The following is a 16,228-nucleotide window of genomic DNA, read 5'->3' on the forward strand; positions in this document are numbered from 1 at the left end:
CTTTTGTTCGCTCGCTTTTGACGCTATTTTGCTTGCTTCTTTTTATTTGAGCACTGAGTTTCCGTGAAAAGGAAAATAGACATTTTTGAATGTGTTTGAATGGTCTCTTCTTTTCTTGTATGAATTTATGGTGCTGTCATGAAACTAACTTCCGCTAAATGTTGCTCTATCTCTGCTCGAAGCTCCATATCATTAAGTTTACTGTTATGGACTCCAAAGTCCAGCTGAAGCCAACTTAAAGCAGTGGTTCAGTGAAAAATCAACAGTTTTTCCCTTACCCTGAATGCAGTCAGTCAGCCAAAACATACTAGGTGGCTGAAGGGTGGATGAAAGTACAGAAAATATTTGGGCTTTAAGATGTCTACTACCACTGTTTTTAGCTATACAATGTATGTTTGTCCATTTTTATAAATAACAGTATGTTGTACAGTGTCCAATACAACAGTTAGTCCTGCTCCTACAGAAATCTGATATATAGCATTATATGGATTTCAAATGTATGGCATATATTAGCATATATAGCTTTACCTTATATCCAACTTATATTTATCACATATCTACATACATTCCTGACATATATCCCTGCTGGATTAAGCTGGTTTATGCTGGACTGGTGCTGGTTTAGCTGGTCACCCAGCATGGTCATGCTGCTTGACCAATATACCTGCATTTAAGCATTTTTCTTAGATTTCTAGATTTATTTATACTTTAAACTCTTATCTACTTTATACTCTCATACTCTTGTTTGTACTTATACCCATATATGCTAGCTTCATATAAGGTTTCCTTATTGAATGTATACTGCTTGTGTATAAAGTTGGAAAATGCAAATAAAAAAAGAAAGCATTTCTGAAGTTTACTTTGACTTGTATTTCATTACAGACAGTATGAACACAAGATATTTCATGTTTTGTCTGGTCAACATAATTTCATTTGTAAATATATACACCCATTCCTGCCATTCAGCCCTGCAACGTGTGGCACATTTTACATTCCAAAAAAGTTGGGATGGCACAATTTAGGGCTTGTAATGAGGTAAAATAATTAAATAATGATGTGATTCGAAACAGGTGATGTCAAAAGGTGACTGTAATCATTATTTGGTACAAAAACAGCATCTAGTAAAGGCTTAGTCCTTTATAAGTAAAGATGGGTCAAAGTTTACCAGTTTGCCAAATGCATTAAAAAATTGTTAAAATGTTTAAAAATGATGTTCTTCAAAGAAAGATATTGTGGTCAGATGAATTGGTAGTTCAGGTCTGTTTTGGAAGACACCATGTGCTCCAGACCAAAAACAAAAAGCACCATCCAGACTTTACCAGCAAATAGTCCAAAAGCCAGGGCATGTCAGGGTTGTGTCAGTGACTCTGGCAAAAGGAACCGGAGATTTTGGAGCAACATATGCTTCCTTCAAGATGACATCTTTCCCAGGGATGCCCATGCATATTTCAACAAAACAATGTGAAACCACATTACTGCACACATTACAAAGGCATGGCAGCGGAAGGAGAGGATGCGGATGCTGGACAGAGAATGTGTGGTGCATTTTAAAACGCAAAATGAGACAATGAAGACCCCGTACTGTTGCACACCTTAAAACTTGTTTGCAGGAAGAACGGGACAAAATCACACCTGAAATGCTTTATCATTTGGGGTCTTCACTCAAGTAATGCCATTGTATTGTTTTCAGTATTACAAATGATCAGTTTTAATTGTAGTTTAATGAATCATCACAGCTCTTTCTGATTTGGGGTCAGATTTCATATGGATTTTTTGCTTTCAACATGTATATATATACACACGCACACACATACATACAGACATATATATATATATATATATATATATATATATATATATATTCTACAGAAACGTCCCCTTTTCTATCTCTCCATAGGTGTCTCTGGTGTTACCTATCGTCATTGGTGTTGCACATAAGAAAGGCAACACCAGTGATGGCAACACCAGTGACATTTTTGCTAAAAATAAAAAATAATGAATAAATAAAAAATAAATATGATATATGGCCATATATGCACATATGTCATAAAGGCACATTTACCAAAAATAATATATATTATTTTTGATATATGTGCCTTTATGACATATGTGCATATATGGCCATATATCATATTTCCGTTTGGTATTTATGATCACTTAACAATTAGATTTGGATTTATTATGTGATTTAGGTATGCTAATAAATAACAGTGCTAATTTGAAGGCAGCAATAAGCTTCTATAGCCTTTTAACTCCAGAATAAACCTAAAGAAGCAAACTATAAACACCAAGCATGTCTTGGCTGATCGACTACATTTGGGTTAAGGGGTAAATGTAATGTTTTTTTTTTTCTGAACTGTCGCTTTAAACCAAGGAGGCTGATGGCAGGCTGATTCTCAATATTCTCCTGCCAGTGCAATTGCTTAGTCTGTCCGGCCAGCCTGTACCCACCAGGAGTGCAGCCAGAGGCTGTTCTCAACATCTGCCAGCCTGCGCCCTTGCGCTCAACTCTCCACCCCGGTGTGTTTGTTTTTCTCTTTTTCTGCCACTAAACTGCCTGTCCTTCCATCGTCTGAGAAATTGTCCCTGTTCAGTGGGAGGAGATATAGTGGAGCACAGGGAATTTGCCATCTGTTACTTGTCTCTGTAGTAATTATGGAAGGGACAGGTATCGCCTGCGGCCTGAATGCTGTTGCTTTCAAGTAGCTTTTAGTGAAGTTAGCAGTTTCTAGAGAGCTGTCTGCCATGGATATGTGTAGACTAACCAGCATTTTAACGGAGAATCCCACTGAGCATATAGTCCACGCGTTTCAATACTGGTTTATCTTAAGGGCTGTTCCATTACTTTATTAGCTCAAGTGAAGTGTGTTAGATGAGCCCTCAGAGGGACATATATAAGCGTTGACTTCAACAGCAGAATTAGCCTAGAAATCATTGCAACCTGAAGCAACACCACAAAAAATGACAGACAAAGCTATTTATGAGCTATAACACTAAACTATTTTAAAACAATTAATATATCAAAACAATAACATTCAATTTTCTGGGCTTTAGGTTGCAAACTAATCCATCTATTATGCATGACTGCTGGTACAGCTTCAACTTTACTGTGCTAGCTGCTAGTTAGCTAAAGGTTACATAACTAACAACAACTAAAAGAAAGGTTTTACATTAAAGTTTTTAGTCAGACCAAGCAATTGTTCACAAATTTTATGTATGAGGCTGAGGCTAACATGCTGAGGGTGAGTGCATTCCAAACGAAAAATCTGCTTCTCACTGTCTGGCCTTTTCGTTTGCTTTGAGTGAGCATCTAGGTGTGACACACATCCGAGTGGTGAGTGAAGTTGGCAAGGGCATGTTAAAAAAGAATTGAAAGAGGACCAAGGTAGGCCTTGTCTGAGGATTCTATGGAACAACACCATAGAAGAACAACTTTTGGTTACTTTTGGTTACAAGGATCTTTATGGAAACAAAATTGGCTCCTCTATGGCAGAGTTTCCCAACTCTTGGAGGCCCAATGCCCTGCACATATTACTGGATCCAGTGTGTTAGGTGCAGGGAGATCATTAAAGTATGCAAGGCAATGGGCACCTGCTCAAGACTGTTATCAATCGCACTTAATGGTACTAAAGGTGTTCTCCTTTGTCTTTGGTAATGCTTGCAGCTAAAGCCAATAACACTTTAGCAAATTCTTAACTCTTCCAAATGAAGATAGTCACCAATCATTATGACCAATAAATGCACCAGAAAGGAAACCAGAATGGTAGGTTGAGGTGTTGAGGTCTAGAATGCTATTTTTTTTTTAAAGCATTTATTAATGTGACATAGTTTGGAAGCTCCTGCTGCACAATTAGCGTGTATGCTAGTTCTGCAGAATGAGTGTCTTTGCTTGTATTTTCACACACGTTAGAATATAAGTTTTGCTTCATTCTATTCATTCTGTACATTTGTGGATATTTATGTGAGTGTATGACTACAGAATATATATTATTCAATGTCAGCACCACTAGTATTAATAAGCTGAGATATAACTTATAAGCAGGTAGCTGGTTAACCAAGTTGGACAAGTGGAGTGACATAAAATGACCAAAAAGACAGTAATCACATTTATTATGATGGTTCCACTTGTAACAAGCAGGTGGAAAATGATCTAGAACTAGAAGGACAAGTCCTGTTGGTTCCTGATTAGGTCTGTTCTTGTTTTCAACTGACCCTTTCAGAAGAGCAGGGAAGATTTTATTAAGAATTGCCATTTTGCTGTGGAGAATGGCAAGCTAAGTTACCATGAACCAGAATCAAATGATGGACATTACAAGGCATCCCATAAATACTTTTTCCTGCTGCTAGAATTTGACCAGAACCTGTCAGATTCTGGCTTAGTCCCATCCATTTTTACTTTGCTTTGTGTCCAGAACAATCACTGCGAGAATCACAGTGTCTGTGTACTGACCTTTCACTGAACTTTCCCCACACACTCTACATCCCTCTGCCATTCATCCCCCCTAACCCTCTTCTCTATTGCTCTCTTTCTCTCTCTCTCTCTCTCTCTCTGTCTCTCTCCCTCTCTCTCTCTCTATCTCTCTCTCACTGTGTTTCACACGCCCACCTTCTCTCACTTACTCACTTTAAATGTCATGTTGAGAGACACTCTCTTACCTTTATTATATGCCTTTGAGGTCACAGGGGCATCTCTCGAAGGCTTGAAGCAAATGACACTCTCACAACTGAAATGCCAGCCATCTTGTCCCCCCATCTATGATAAACCTGAAAGAGCCCAGAAGCGTCATATGATATCACAGCAAGTTCAACTCTGGGGATATGAAGAGGCTACAAGGCTTTTGAAGGCCATTTTTATTACATATGTGATATTCAATAAATATCATTACTGAATTTTCTGATAACGTATAGACATTTATAGCATATCTATCCAGGTACACAAAATCTAGAGTCAGTTCACTTAGTTAATGTAGCTTTCTTAGGCTTCATTCAGGTGACCGAGCATATTCCAAAATGGCATTATGTTCTACGACAGGAAGCGAACTGAGTTGAAAATTTTTCAACTTCAGCAGAAAAGCTCTGCTTGTCACGTATCACTTTTCAGGAAGTAACTAATCAGAAAAGGGGGCAGGTAAAACTAAATCAGTGAGCAAAACACAACACTCTACCATGCCACAGACTTTGTGTTTTATTTCTGAATTATGAAGCTTAATCTCAAATTGCCTCTTACTCCTTATGTAGTGAGTGCCCTATGTAGGTCATAAAATAAGGGCTTCTACACATAAATAGTGCATTATATGTCGAACCGAAAGCCAATAATAGCTTCACCATTAGCTTCACAACTCCCTATCTAACATTTGTATGCAGCAGCCATAGTTTCCTGACCTGCGCAGTGTGCTATGCAGGGAATAGGGAGCCATTTGAGATTTGATGGTTTCTTAAAACATTACATACTACCTTCAGTGCCCTTAATGTAATAAAATGCAAGGTACAATAGCTTTTCGACTGCTTTGTAACATCTTGTCCAGAGCTGAGAGTAACGGTCTGACAGGCCCGGGTCTGAGAGTGCAGTACTGCGGCCCTGAAGTTAGACCCTTCTCGAACGCAAGGCTGAACAACAAGACAGCTTTGCTCGCATTTTCAAAGTAAAAATATTTAGCTCAAAGAAATAAATTAATTCACTGGCATATTTACCATGTTGTACACTGTTGTCACGTAAGTTTGCTAAGAAACCTTAGGACATGAGTGCCCATCATCCCCATAGCTCGGTGAGTTTACCTTAATGTAGAAATGTGACATGTGTCTTTGCTAGCTGTAGTGTTCAAGGCACTTGGTAATGTTAGCTAATGTTTACGTGGGCTGATTAGAAAGAATTAAACCTGGTGGAAGTGCAATAAGTGCTAGTTTTTAGTCTGACCATTTATTCCGATGTGAGACATGAAGTTGAGCATCCTGTCCATAAAGATCCACTCTGCTTCTTCCCTGCTTTGCAAAATATGTCACAGGCGGATTCGTTGTGGTTCAGATGTGGATTTTTTGCCAAAAACGCTCCGCTGTCTGAACACAGCATTAACTTGCTGTTTTCTTACAGAGGATATTATTACATTAGTGTAGGCTCACCTTTAATTTGCAATAGATTATCAAAGGTTCCAGATACTTTGGAACAGTTCTTGTTTAGCTTTATGGACATATTTGATTTTTTATAAGCTTAAACACAGAGAGCTGGACGTGTGTATGAGTGCAGGCCAAACAAGAAAAAAATTGGTAAACAACATAAGCTGTGAGCGCATATTGTGGCCACATCAGGACACATTTTGTGCTCCACCCTCTAACACATATATTACTGTGTTATTCTGTTGCTAAATGTTAAAGCCTCTGCATAGCCTCTGTGGTAACTGGTGTTAAAGAAATGTTCCCAACATGCTTTTAAAAGGCAGAGAATGTTCCATGCAAAACTGGACGTGGCTAGTTCCTCAAACTCTGTAATCAGCTCCTCCCTCAAATGCATATGCATGAGAAAAAGAAGAGCATTTTGTGTTTTCCGTGCACATGGACTATAAACTGCATGTTTAGACCTGCATGCCACTGTTTTTTACATAACACGGGGGCAGAATGTGTCCTATTTGTGGTGCAAAAGGCTTAGTACATTGTGCCCAAAGACAATTCTTTGAACTATTGTGCTGTGCTTGGTTTTGGATTCCTTTTTTTTCTGTTTAATCCTCTCATCATCTCATTTTCATTTCTCCAAGTTTAACTCCCAAAATTAGACAAGCCTGTTATTGATTTCTGCGAGCTGAGGTAAGATCATATTCCTAAATTGCAATCAGGACAGTTTTCTTCGGCTGATTGCATTGCGGAATATGCATAGTTTGTATCCGGCTAAGTGCTGTTGCCATTGTAATGTGCTGTATGCAGATGAGTTCTCATGTTTCCTACACCTTTTTTGTTATTTGTGTCCTTGATGAAAAGATTTGTCCTGGGTTTTTTTTCTGTCTCTAACGAATAAGAAATATCAGTGCATTTTACATACCTAGATTTATGCTAATTGCTAACTTCAGGATCGCATAACTCTTCAAAGCAGACTTGGAGAACATCAGTGCATGTGTCCTTGTGGCAGGTTTTCCACTCGTGTTTTGTTTATCTGATAAATGGTGTTATTTTAATCCTATATTGAGTGTCAAGGGGAAAAAAACCTTGCTAAAACCATCTGCAACCACATGAAATTGAACAGATTATGCCCTTACGAAAATGGAATATGGAATATGGTTGCGGCATATTGCCAACATATTTCAAAACCTAAGTATTTGTAAATAAATGTTAAAATATAAATATTATATACAGTAGTAACAGAAAATAATGTAACCAACCTTGCATTAGCTAACAATAAAATGCCATATAACGTGTATCTAATGTATATAATATAATGTATATTGTGTATATTTTACAATGCGCTAATGTGAACCAGGAGTCAGGATGTCTACAACAAACATATTGATTTTATTTACTATTCAAAACCACCAGTGAACCTACATGTGTCTTCTGAGCTTTTAATCGTAATGTTGATAAGAGTAGAATAACAGTATATCCATATCCATTTTCTTTTGCCTTTTAACGCCCTGCATGTGCCCTGTATTAAAAAAAAATACAATTTAGGCCAAAGCTTTATCTCAAAATTATCATAAAGCAATGTCTCAGACATCAGGCAGCAGTGTGTTCATAACCATTTCATGGAATGACTTTGTTGTGAGGCAGCTTTTGAAGGCATTACTCTGTTCAGACATCTGGTTAGCACCACCATGAACATTTATGACTCAGTAAGTTTCTAGAATGGAGCTTTACACTTATAACCACTCTGAATGGCTTTGCTTACACCTTAACCACTTAATTATGCAGAATATTTGAAAAATCAGTGGCATTCCCCTTTAAGGCTGTGGCTTATCACGCAAACTGCTTAAAGGGTCAGCAACACGTTCTGCGTCAAGCGCAGAGTTTAAAAAGCACCCTGAATGAGTGGAACCATCAACAAGCTCGAGATAAAAGAGAAAATGAAAGTAACTGACGAAGATAGTAGTGATTATAAATGAAGTTCTTTCCCACCAAAACATTCTATTCTACAGGTGTATTCTACTCCAGATAAAAAAAAATACATTTGGGAAACAATAACACAGACTGTGAGCATGTCACGACCGCATCAAGGCACAGTTTGCGTGCTTTAATGTAAAGATGGGCCTCAGTGATGTATTGCATATCAAGAACTGCTGGCATGCACTTTCAACCAGGCCTGCTTATGCTATCAGTGAGCATTTTGCCCAATTATATTTAATCTGATTTAATCCTTTTTAAACATTGATAAATACTCTATTTATGAAGCATGCCTAGCCTACAACTATTAATAATACAGTGATAATATTTAGACTACTAAGCTGAATATTGTTTTGGAGCACTGGGCTTCAGGCAGCATGTGTAATAACCTTCCATAATGTAGCTTTTAGAAGCATTTAACTCAGATGTCTGGTTCGTATCACCACTGCTGTGAACAATTCTGACTATGTATGTTTCTCTAGAACAGAGAAACCTCTCTGAATGTCTTTGTTTACGTCTTGACCCTTTAATTATACAAGCCCACTGACATCACTGAGCTGAAGCAGTTCTGTAAGGAGCAATGGACAAACATTTGTCCAAGTTAATATGCAGGACTGATCAACAGTTAAAGAAATGTTTGGGTGAAGTCTTTGCTGCTCAAGGAAGTCACACCACTTACTGAAAGCAGAGTTTGCCAACAAAGATATTTAATATTGGATCACATTTTTCAATAAATGAATGGAATTTTTTTGTGTTATTTGTTTTATTTGGTTCACTTTGTCTGTTGCTATGACATGTTGACATGAAGATCTAATGACATTGTAAGGTCAGATTTACGAAGAAATTTAGAGAACTCTAAAGGGTTCATAAACTTTCTAGAACTGTAGCCTATCCCCTTTTCTCCCCAGCCAGGTGAAAACTTGATAGCTAGCTAAACTGAGCATTATTTGCCACAAATCCATTTTGTAGCTTGGTATCTTTGCAGTTCCTTTATCATTCTGTATTTACTGTAAATAAGGCTTTTTCTTAAGAAGTGTTTAGCCCACATCATACCTAAATCACTACACACATGCCTCAAACGTTGAATTCTTAACTAATCACAAATAGACGTGCTTACATGTTTTCTGACAGTGTATGATATGCTGTTAGCCTTTTATCAAGAAAAACATAGGCTTGCTGCTACTACTGTTTTAGGCTTGCAGCATACTTGTGTACATTTGGCCCAAATGACCAGGTGTATTAGAACATTGGTTACTAAGCCACTTACCCTTCGCCCCCCAGCCTTCTGATTCAATTAGCTGGAGCTGGTGTGGCTGAGTGTGGTTGTAACTATACTCCCGAGGAAGGTATATCAGCAGGACCAGGGTTGGTGACCACTGGGCTATACTGGCATAGAATCATCTTAAATGTCCACAAAAAAAACAAAAAAAACAATTGTTCAATTGCTGCATGCTTTGCTAAATCAATCCCTTGAGATTCCTATTTTTATCTGTGCTGTAAAATTCTTTTTGATGTCACATTTAGTCATTGTCTGATAACTGGCTGTAGACATGTCTCTTGTTCAGCATTTCTGAAAAGCCCTTCATTCAGCATCTCAACTGTTTCCCAGACAAAAAAAGAGCTTAACAGTGGGAGGGAAAGAGAGGTTGGGAAAGAATCTTGGAGAGATGACAAGGTCACGTAGATGTGTGTGTGTGTGTGTGTGTGTGTGTGTGTGTGTGTGTGTGTGTGTGTATGTGTGTGTGTGTGTGTGTGTGTGCACTGTAGATTGGAGGGGAGGGATGACAAGACAGGTTTTATGATGCTTATTCCCTCTGTATGTATGCATTCTCTCCATTCACATGAATAATGTATTCTTTCTCTTTCTCTGTCTCTTTCCCTGTCTGTCTCTGTCTCTCTCTCTCCCCAGCATCTTTCGGCAACTTTTCTTAGCTCATCCATCCATTTGGCAGCTCTCTTCTCTCCGCCCAACACAATGGATCCCTGATAAGGAGAGGAGGCCCAGCTCCAAACTGACACTGACAGAGGAGAAGATAAAGAGAGTGAGCGAGCAAGCGAAAGAGAGAGAGAGAGACAGAAAGAGACTGAGCTCAGGCTGGTGTTAGAAAAGAAAAAGTGTCATTCTTGGCCAAAGCAGAGACCAGAACATCTGCATGCCGAGCCAAGCTGATGCGCTTTTAAAGGATGCAGGCTGAGAAAGACAATGCTACATTCATACTGTAATATAACTATAAAATTCAACACTAACCACATCTGCACTGAACTGCATTACCAAGTGTTTCATCAAAGGACAGTCCAGCAGTTTGACACTCTACTCTTATTGGACTGTGGATGCTGAGGAACTTCCTATTAAAGCTGCGGCTAGACGGACTGTTGATAAAAGTCAATTAACTTAAATGGGAAAGGATGCAGGAACATGAACAAAGCAATCTTCTTCTAGTGTCTGAGTTCGTCCAGGTTTACTTCAACACCACAAATCTGCGACCGTTGGAAGCGTGAGCCAAAAGAACACAAGAGCTGGGCTTTAGGCTTCTCTTTCAGAAAAAGCAAATTGGAAAATTAAATATTGCAGTTTCAGAAAACACATTCATTGCAAAAAACAAACAAACAAACAAGCAAGCTAGCTAGCTACAATTAGCTGGTCACTGAATCACTATGTTCCATCTACAATCACCATCCATAACTGTGGGTCTGGAGTGACCACTACTTTATGCTCACCTAGATCCAGCCAGCCCCATACAAAGTCCTATTTCTTACAAATGATGTGAGAAAATGGCAAAACTGACCTTGTGTCAGCATAGATGGGTTAAATCTACATCTATCATCTACCTACATGGACAAGAGGATGCTGAAAAATTAATGTTCCTAAAGTCAAAACAAAAACACTGTCATCTTCCTTGCCCTGTCAAAAGACAAAATACCTTGCGTCTGGCGCTTACAAGAATTGATGTGCTGCTGTCAGCAGAAATAGAGCAAATAGAATTAGTATTCTAGAGTAGAGAAGCCAGAGATTTGAATACCTAGAGCTCTCCTGTTCCTGACACATGTGCTTTGTTATTTAAGGTCAATGGATACTTTAACAGAGTCAATGGCACATTGTATTTAAATGGACTCATTGCTGAATGTCAACATGGATAGACAGGCACACTTCATAACCAACTTTCAACAATGTATTTGATTTCTTCTCAGGGTGGGAAAATGAGTTTTTTTATACATCCTAATGATTACATCTGCCGCCCGTTGTAGCCCGTTCCCGAAAGCACTTAAGTTACAACTTATGATTTAGATGCCTTTTTTAGGTCTTGCTATGAGATGTACACAATGTAGCTGTCTAGGAAATTTCTTTGTATACAATAAACACTTTGTCTGTAAGAAGCATAAATAAAGTTTATATGATAGGGATACATGTTTAGAATCTAGGAATGATAATTGTCATTACTTGTAGAAGTAACTCTTAGAGTTGTCTCTGCACTGTTCAAAGCAATAATATGATTGGTCGCTGTGGAATGATGATGGTCATCTAGGTTATGAAATTCCAGTCATGCCCTCATCTCCTTTTTAAACGTGCATCATGCTTGGATGGTAATCTGCACTTTAAAAAGAGCACCTGTTTGTGTTACGCCACTGCTGCTTCCAATATGGTTGACCAATCAAACGCCGAGTGACCTAATGTGTTATGTAATGTAAGAAGGTTGATCAATGGTCAGTTTTTTCTTTGAAATCAAAGTGAATATGACTGAGAGGGGACTGATCCTGGATCAAAATTCTTGCTTCATTAATATGGGCCTTCATGTCTTCCTGTTTCAAAGGCACAACCCTCACCATAATCACTGTGCTTTTATCTTTTATCTCTCATGCTTAAGAATTATTGATGTAGTCTTGGAGACATTAGAATCCACAAACATTGTGATGTCTGTGTAACATTTATTCTGTGTGTATTACAGAAAGATTTCTGCAATGCTGTAGAGTTCTGATGGGATGAAACAAAGATTTAGAGTATTACGGACAGTTTTTTTCAAAGAACCTACATGATAGTAAACCAGACTTTTCATGATTTTTAAATAAAAGTGTTTGATGTAGGATGTGAATATTGTTAAATTACTATTCATTCCTCAGTCCATGTGGTCTACATGGACCATTCTACCATAGAAAAATTAATAAATAATATTTACAAGGATTATGTTATAATCTATTCAAACCCAATGCATTAACTGAGATAGTAATAAGCTAAAATATACAAAATCATAATTTATAGGGTACTTTCTATTGGGAGGTGGCTGTCCCAAACCCTAACCCCTAAATTTCAACTTGTGAAAATAATACTTTTCTTTCCTTTAAAAGTCATTTTTGATGTTTTTTTAAAGTGAAGTTAAAAGATTTAGGTATTATCATGAGTTTGATTTTAAAACAAAAGAAAATTGTATTCAAAAAATGCTATCCCATGTTTTCATGTCATTACCAAAACAAAGCGTTTTAGTTCATAAGTGGAGCCTATTTTTAGCCAGACTGCATCCCTGTCCCTCATGGCCACATGGTGAGCAGATCCCATTGTTTTAAAGGAAATGAGTCCCAGTGTCAGTGTGTAACCCTAAGAACTGTCAGTACTGAAACACTTCTTTTCTGCAGTTAAGTTCTCTGTGTTTTAAAAAATATTATGTACTAGGTCTTTCACTGGCAAACAGTCTTACTGGCACATTGACTCTGGCTTGTGTACATGCCCATTATCAGTAAATTCCTATATAAAAAGTGCATCTGTGAAAGGGGCTTATGTTTTGAAATTTTATAATTGAAAAATCATTGTGTGGAATCAACTCTTGGAATTAACTCCATCACTTGAAATCAGAATCTGAGTTGACTCCAGAATTTCTGGAATCAAACAGCCATACTCACACTAAGAGGCTGTTTATACCTTGTACCAACAGAATACTACTACTACTGCTACTAGTACTACTACTACTACTACTAATAATAATAATAATAATAACAATAATGATAATAATTTCAATTTCTACAGCGCCCAAGGTCACTTTTTTCCCCAAGCAGGGGAAAAACCTTCAGTGAGCAGAAGAATGAAACTGCTGAGAAAAGAGGTAAGTTTTAAGCTGAGCTTTGAAGGAGGAAGGTGAGGGTCAGTCACAAAGAGATTGTGGTAACGTGTTTCATAGCTTGGGGGCTATGACGGTGGAAAATCTGCCTTCAACAGACTAAACTAAATTATGGTACAAATTAATGACCCGCATTAGTGGACCAAAGTGTTCAGGCAGGGCAGTAGGGGTGCAGGAGGCCCTAAATAGGCTTAAGAGGCTGGTACTAGACCATGTAGAGATTTGTACATTAGCACGAGGATTTTAAACTGAATGTGAAGCGGGACAGGTAACCAGTGTAACTGAAATAAAATTGGGGTGATATGAGCTGAGTAACAGAATGTTCAAGCAGCTGAGTTTTGCAAATACTGAAGAAGGCAGATGGTTTTGTTTGGGATACCAATGAGAAGGGAGTTACAGTAGTCTGAACGGGATGATATGAAAGCATAAACCAGAGTTTCAATATCTTTCATGGAGAGCAAGGTGCGAAGATGAGCAGTATTAAGAAGATGGAAAAACGCTGTTTTTACCAAAGCCCTAATATGAAGTTTGAAAGAAAAGATAGGATCAAAAAGTACACCCAAGTTATGGATCACTGTTGAAGGTTTTACAGTCAGATCATCCAAATTAAGCATGAAATCTGTGAAATTTGTGATCACAGACTTAGACAATGAGTAAAATTTCAGTTTTATCAATGTCTAGTTTCAGAAGGTTTCTCTTCATCTGTTGTCTGAGGTCTTTAATACAAAATATTAGGGTAGGGGGTGGTAGGTTAGTGGTAGTTTTGATCAGTCCTACATGTGTTTTTGGTGACTGTATTGTGTTCAAATTTCACTTGACCACATGAAAAGCCATGCGTAAACATATCCAAGGTGCACTGAGATCGGATTAAAATGAGATCACTCAAACCACATTTGGAGGTGGTCAGAGAAAAATCTTGACCACATTCAAAGTGTAAAAGGTGTTTTCTATATTCAAATACAATTACGGAAGTGGAAATGCGTCTGCTGAGCCTGGAGTTATCCTGAAACCGAGTGGCTTCTCACCCACTGGGCTGATGACAGCCTCCAAGCCAAGCTTGTCGATTCGTATCATAATAGGAGGAAACAGAAGTAACAGGTAAACATGGTATGTGTTGATGTGCTTTTAATGTGGGAAAGTAAAATTCAATCTCATCTGGTCACACTGGGGACTCATTTTAGTGAAAAATGTAAAAGGAATCTGGTCAAAGTTTATCCAGATATGATCTGGACATGAAACACGTGTTAATGTAATGAGTAAACCAGCTATAAGCTTTACTCTAATCTTTTCACTTGATTGTGGCATTTTGCTTGATCCCTGACTGGACCTTTTTGCTTGTTGTAGTATTCAATACCCATAGAGATAAACTATATGTACATAAATGTTCACGCCACTTTTATCTGAAAAAGTATTCTCAATCAGAAATGTATTTAGCAGCTCCACAAATACAAGCAGAAAGAGCTTATGTGTTCAGAGACAGTATATATGATTTTGTCAGAAAGATGTTGGAAAATAAAAGTGTTTCTTTAGGACGTATATTTTGATATTTTGTGCTACCAAACTTCAAGGTGTTAATATCAGCCTTGTTGAACATGTTTTATTACACAGCGGTATAAAAACCAGGCAGTCTGTTTAATGACACCCAGATATTTTGACCACCAAAACATACACACATGCGCTGACACACATATTCTCACAGGTGAGCTGTTCCCATCTTCCAAGCTGTCCTCCCTCTGACATCTGAATAGCAGATTCAGTTGGAAGTGTGTGTGTGTGTGTATATAATTCATGAGGCTTCGCTGTGTGGCATGTGTGAGCTGTGAGCTGCTTCTCTGCGCCACGCTGGAGTGTGTTTCTCTTTGTGTTTAAACCCAGGAAACTGTAGTCTCACATACCAGCTCCCTCCCAAATACCCACAGCACTCACAACATACTAACAGCCCTGTTAGCATAAATGCACTCTTCTAATGCCACTCTTCTTTTTCATACCTTGTAGGTAAAAAAAAATATGGTCTTTTCTTGGCTTTCATTATTTCTTTTTTTCTCCATCTCTCAGAACATCTCTTTCTCTCACACTCTGTCTCTTACATTGTCTTTCATTCCCTTTCTTGCTCTTTTACCCTAATTGTTTGTGTTGTCCTGTGCTGTTTTCTCTCATCTTGACCTGATTTCTTTTTAATCGTTGTCAATTTGCTCATTTCGCATTTGCTTAAGTGCCATTTCCAGCACTGCAAAAAGCACTAGTTTTTTTTCTTATTCACCCACCTTTTTTAACTTTATTTTCTCTTTCTTTCACCTTGTTCCGCTTGATTCCTTGACTTTCTTGCTTACTCTTTCACCTGTCTCTCACCCCATTGCCCTTGTTTCCTTGAATCGCTCTCTTCTTTCTTTCTTTTTCTCTTTCACCACCTGTTCCCTTTGTTCTCTTGAAATTCTGGTAAGAGGATCTAGGGGAATGTCTCTTGTCTGGGGTCTGTGTAATGATAACAAGACCAAAGGCTAGCATGTCTAGCACATGGTGCTTATGCGAGGCTTCAAGTGACACTTCCAGTGATGGCAGTCTGGCCAAAGTTCATTGTTATGCAGACACATACTTACCTGAATGCTCATTAGACATACTTTTTTTTAAAAATTGCCCAACAAGTCATTGCCATTGACCACCTACTATCTGAATCTTCAGCATCAGACAATTAAATGTAGTGCTGTAACACAGTTTGGAAGAGTTGAATATATTGCAATCAGCAAGTCAGTGTTGTTACACAAGTCTCTACATTTCTAACACTATATCAGTCAGTCAGTCATGTGAAATTTAATTTTAATTGTTGATTAAAATTTTCAGGCCAGAAACAAAGATAGCCAGGTCCAGAACACATACTTCCGGGTACACGTGCCACTGAGCAGATTACTTTGAAATTATTAGGTGCTAAATCTAATGACTCCTGCTAATAGCACTAATAAGGTCCTATAATACCTTCATACCCCTCAAGTGAAGAGTACTGACTGACTAATTCTGCATGTGACAGCTGGCCAGCACAACTGTGAAGA

General features: G+C 38.1%; 1 protein-coding gene across 1 annotated transcript in view; it reads left to right on the forward strand.

The window, feature by feature from the left end:
• samd10b (sterile alpha motif domain containing 10b) overlaps positions 1–12,158 on the forward strand; it is a 117,333-nt gene extending 105,175 nt beyond the window's left edge. The window contains exon 5 of the mRNA XM_036591960.1: positions 9,989–12,158. Within this exon, the coding sequence (XP_036447853.1) occupies positions 9,989–10,011 (23 nt within the window). The 3' untranslated portion in view covers positions 10,012–12,158. The remainder of the gene's footprint in view (positions 1–9,988) is intronic.
• Positions 12,159–16,228: the final 4,070 nt, after the last annotated feature.

Source organism: Colossoma macropomum, unplaced genomic scaffold, assembly GCF_904425465.1.
Source record: "Colossoma macropomum unplaced genomic scaffold, Colossoma_macropomum, whole genome shotgun sequence".
Taxonomy (NCBI): Eukaryota; Metazoa; Chordata; class Actinopteri; order Characiformes; family Serrasalmidae; genus Colossoma; species Colossoma macropomum.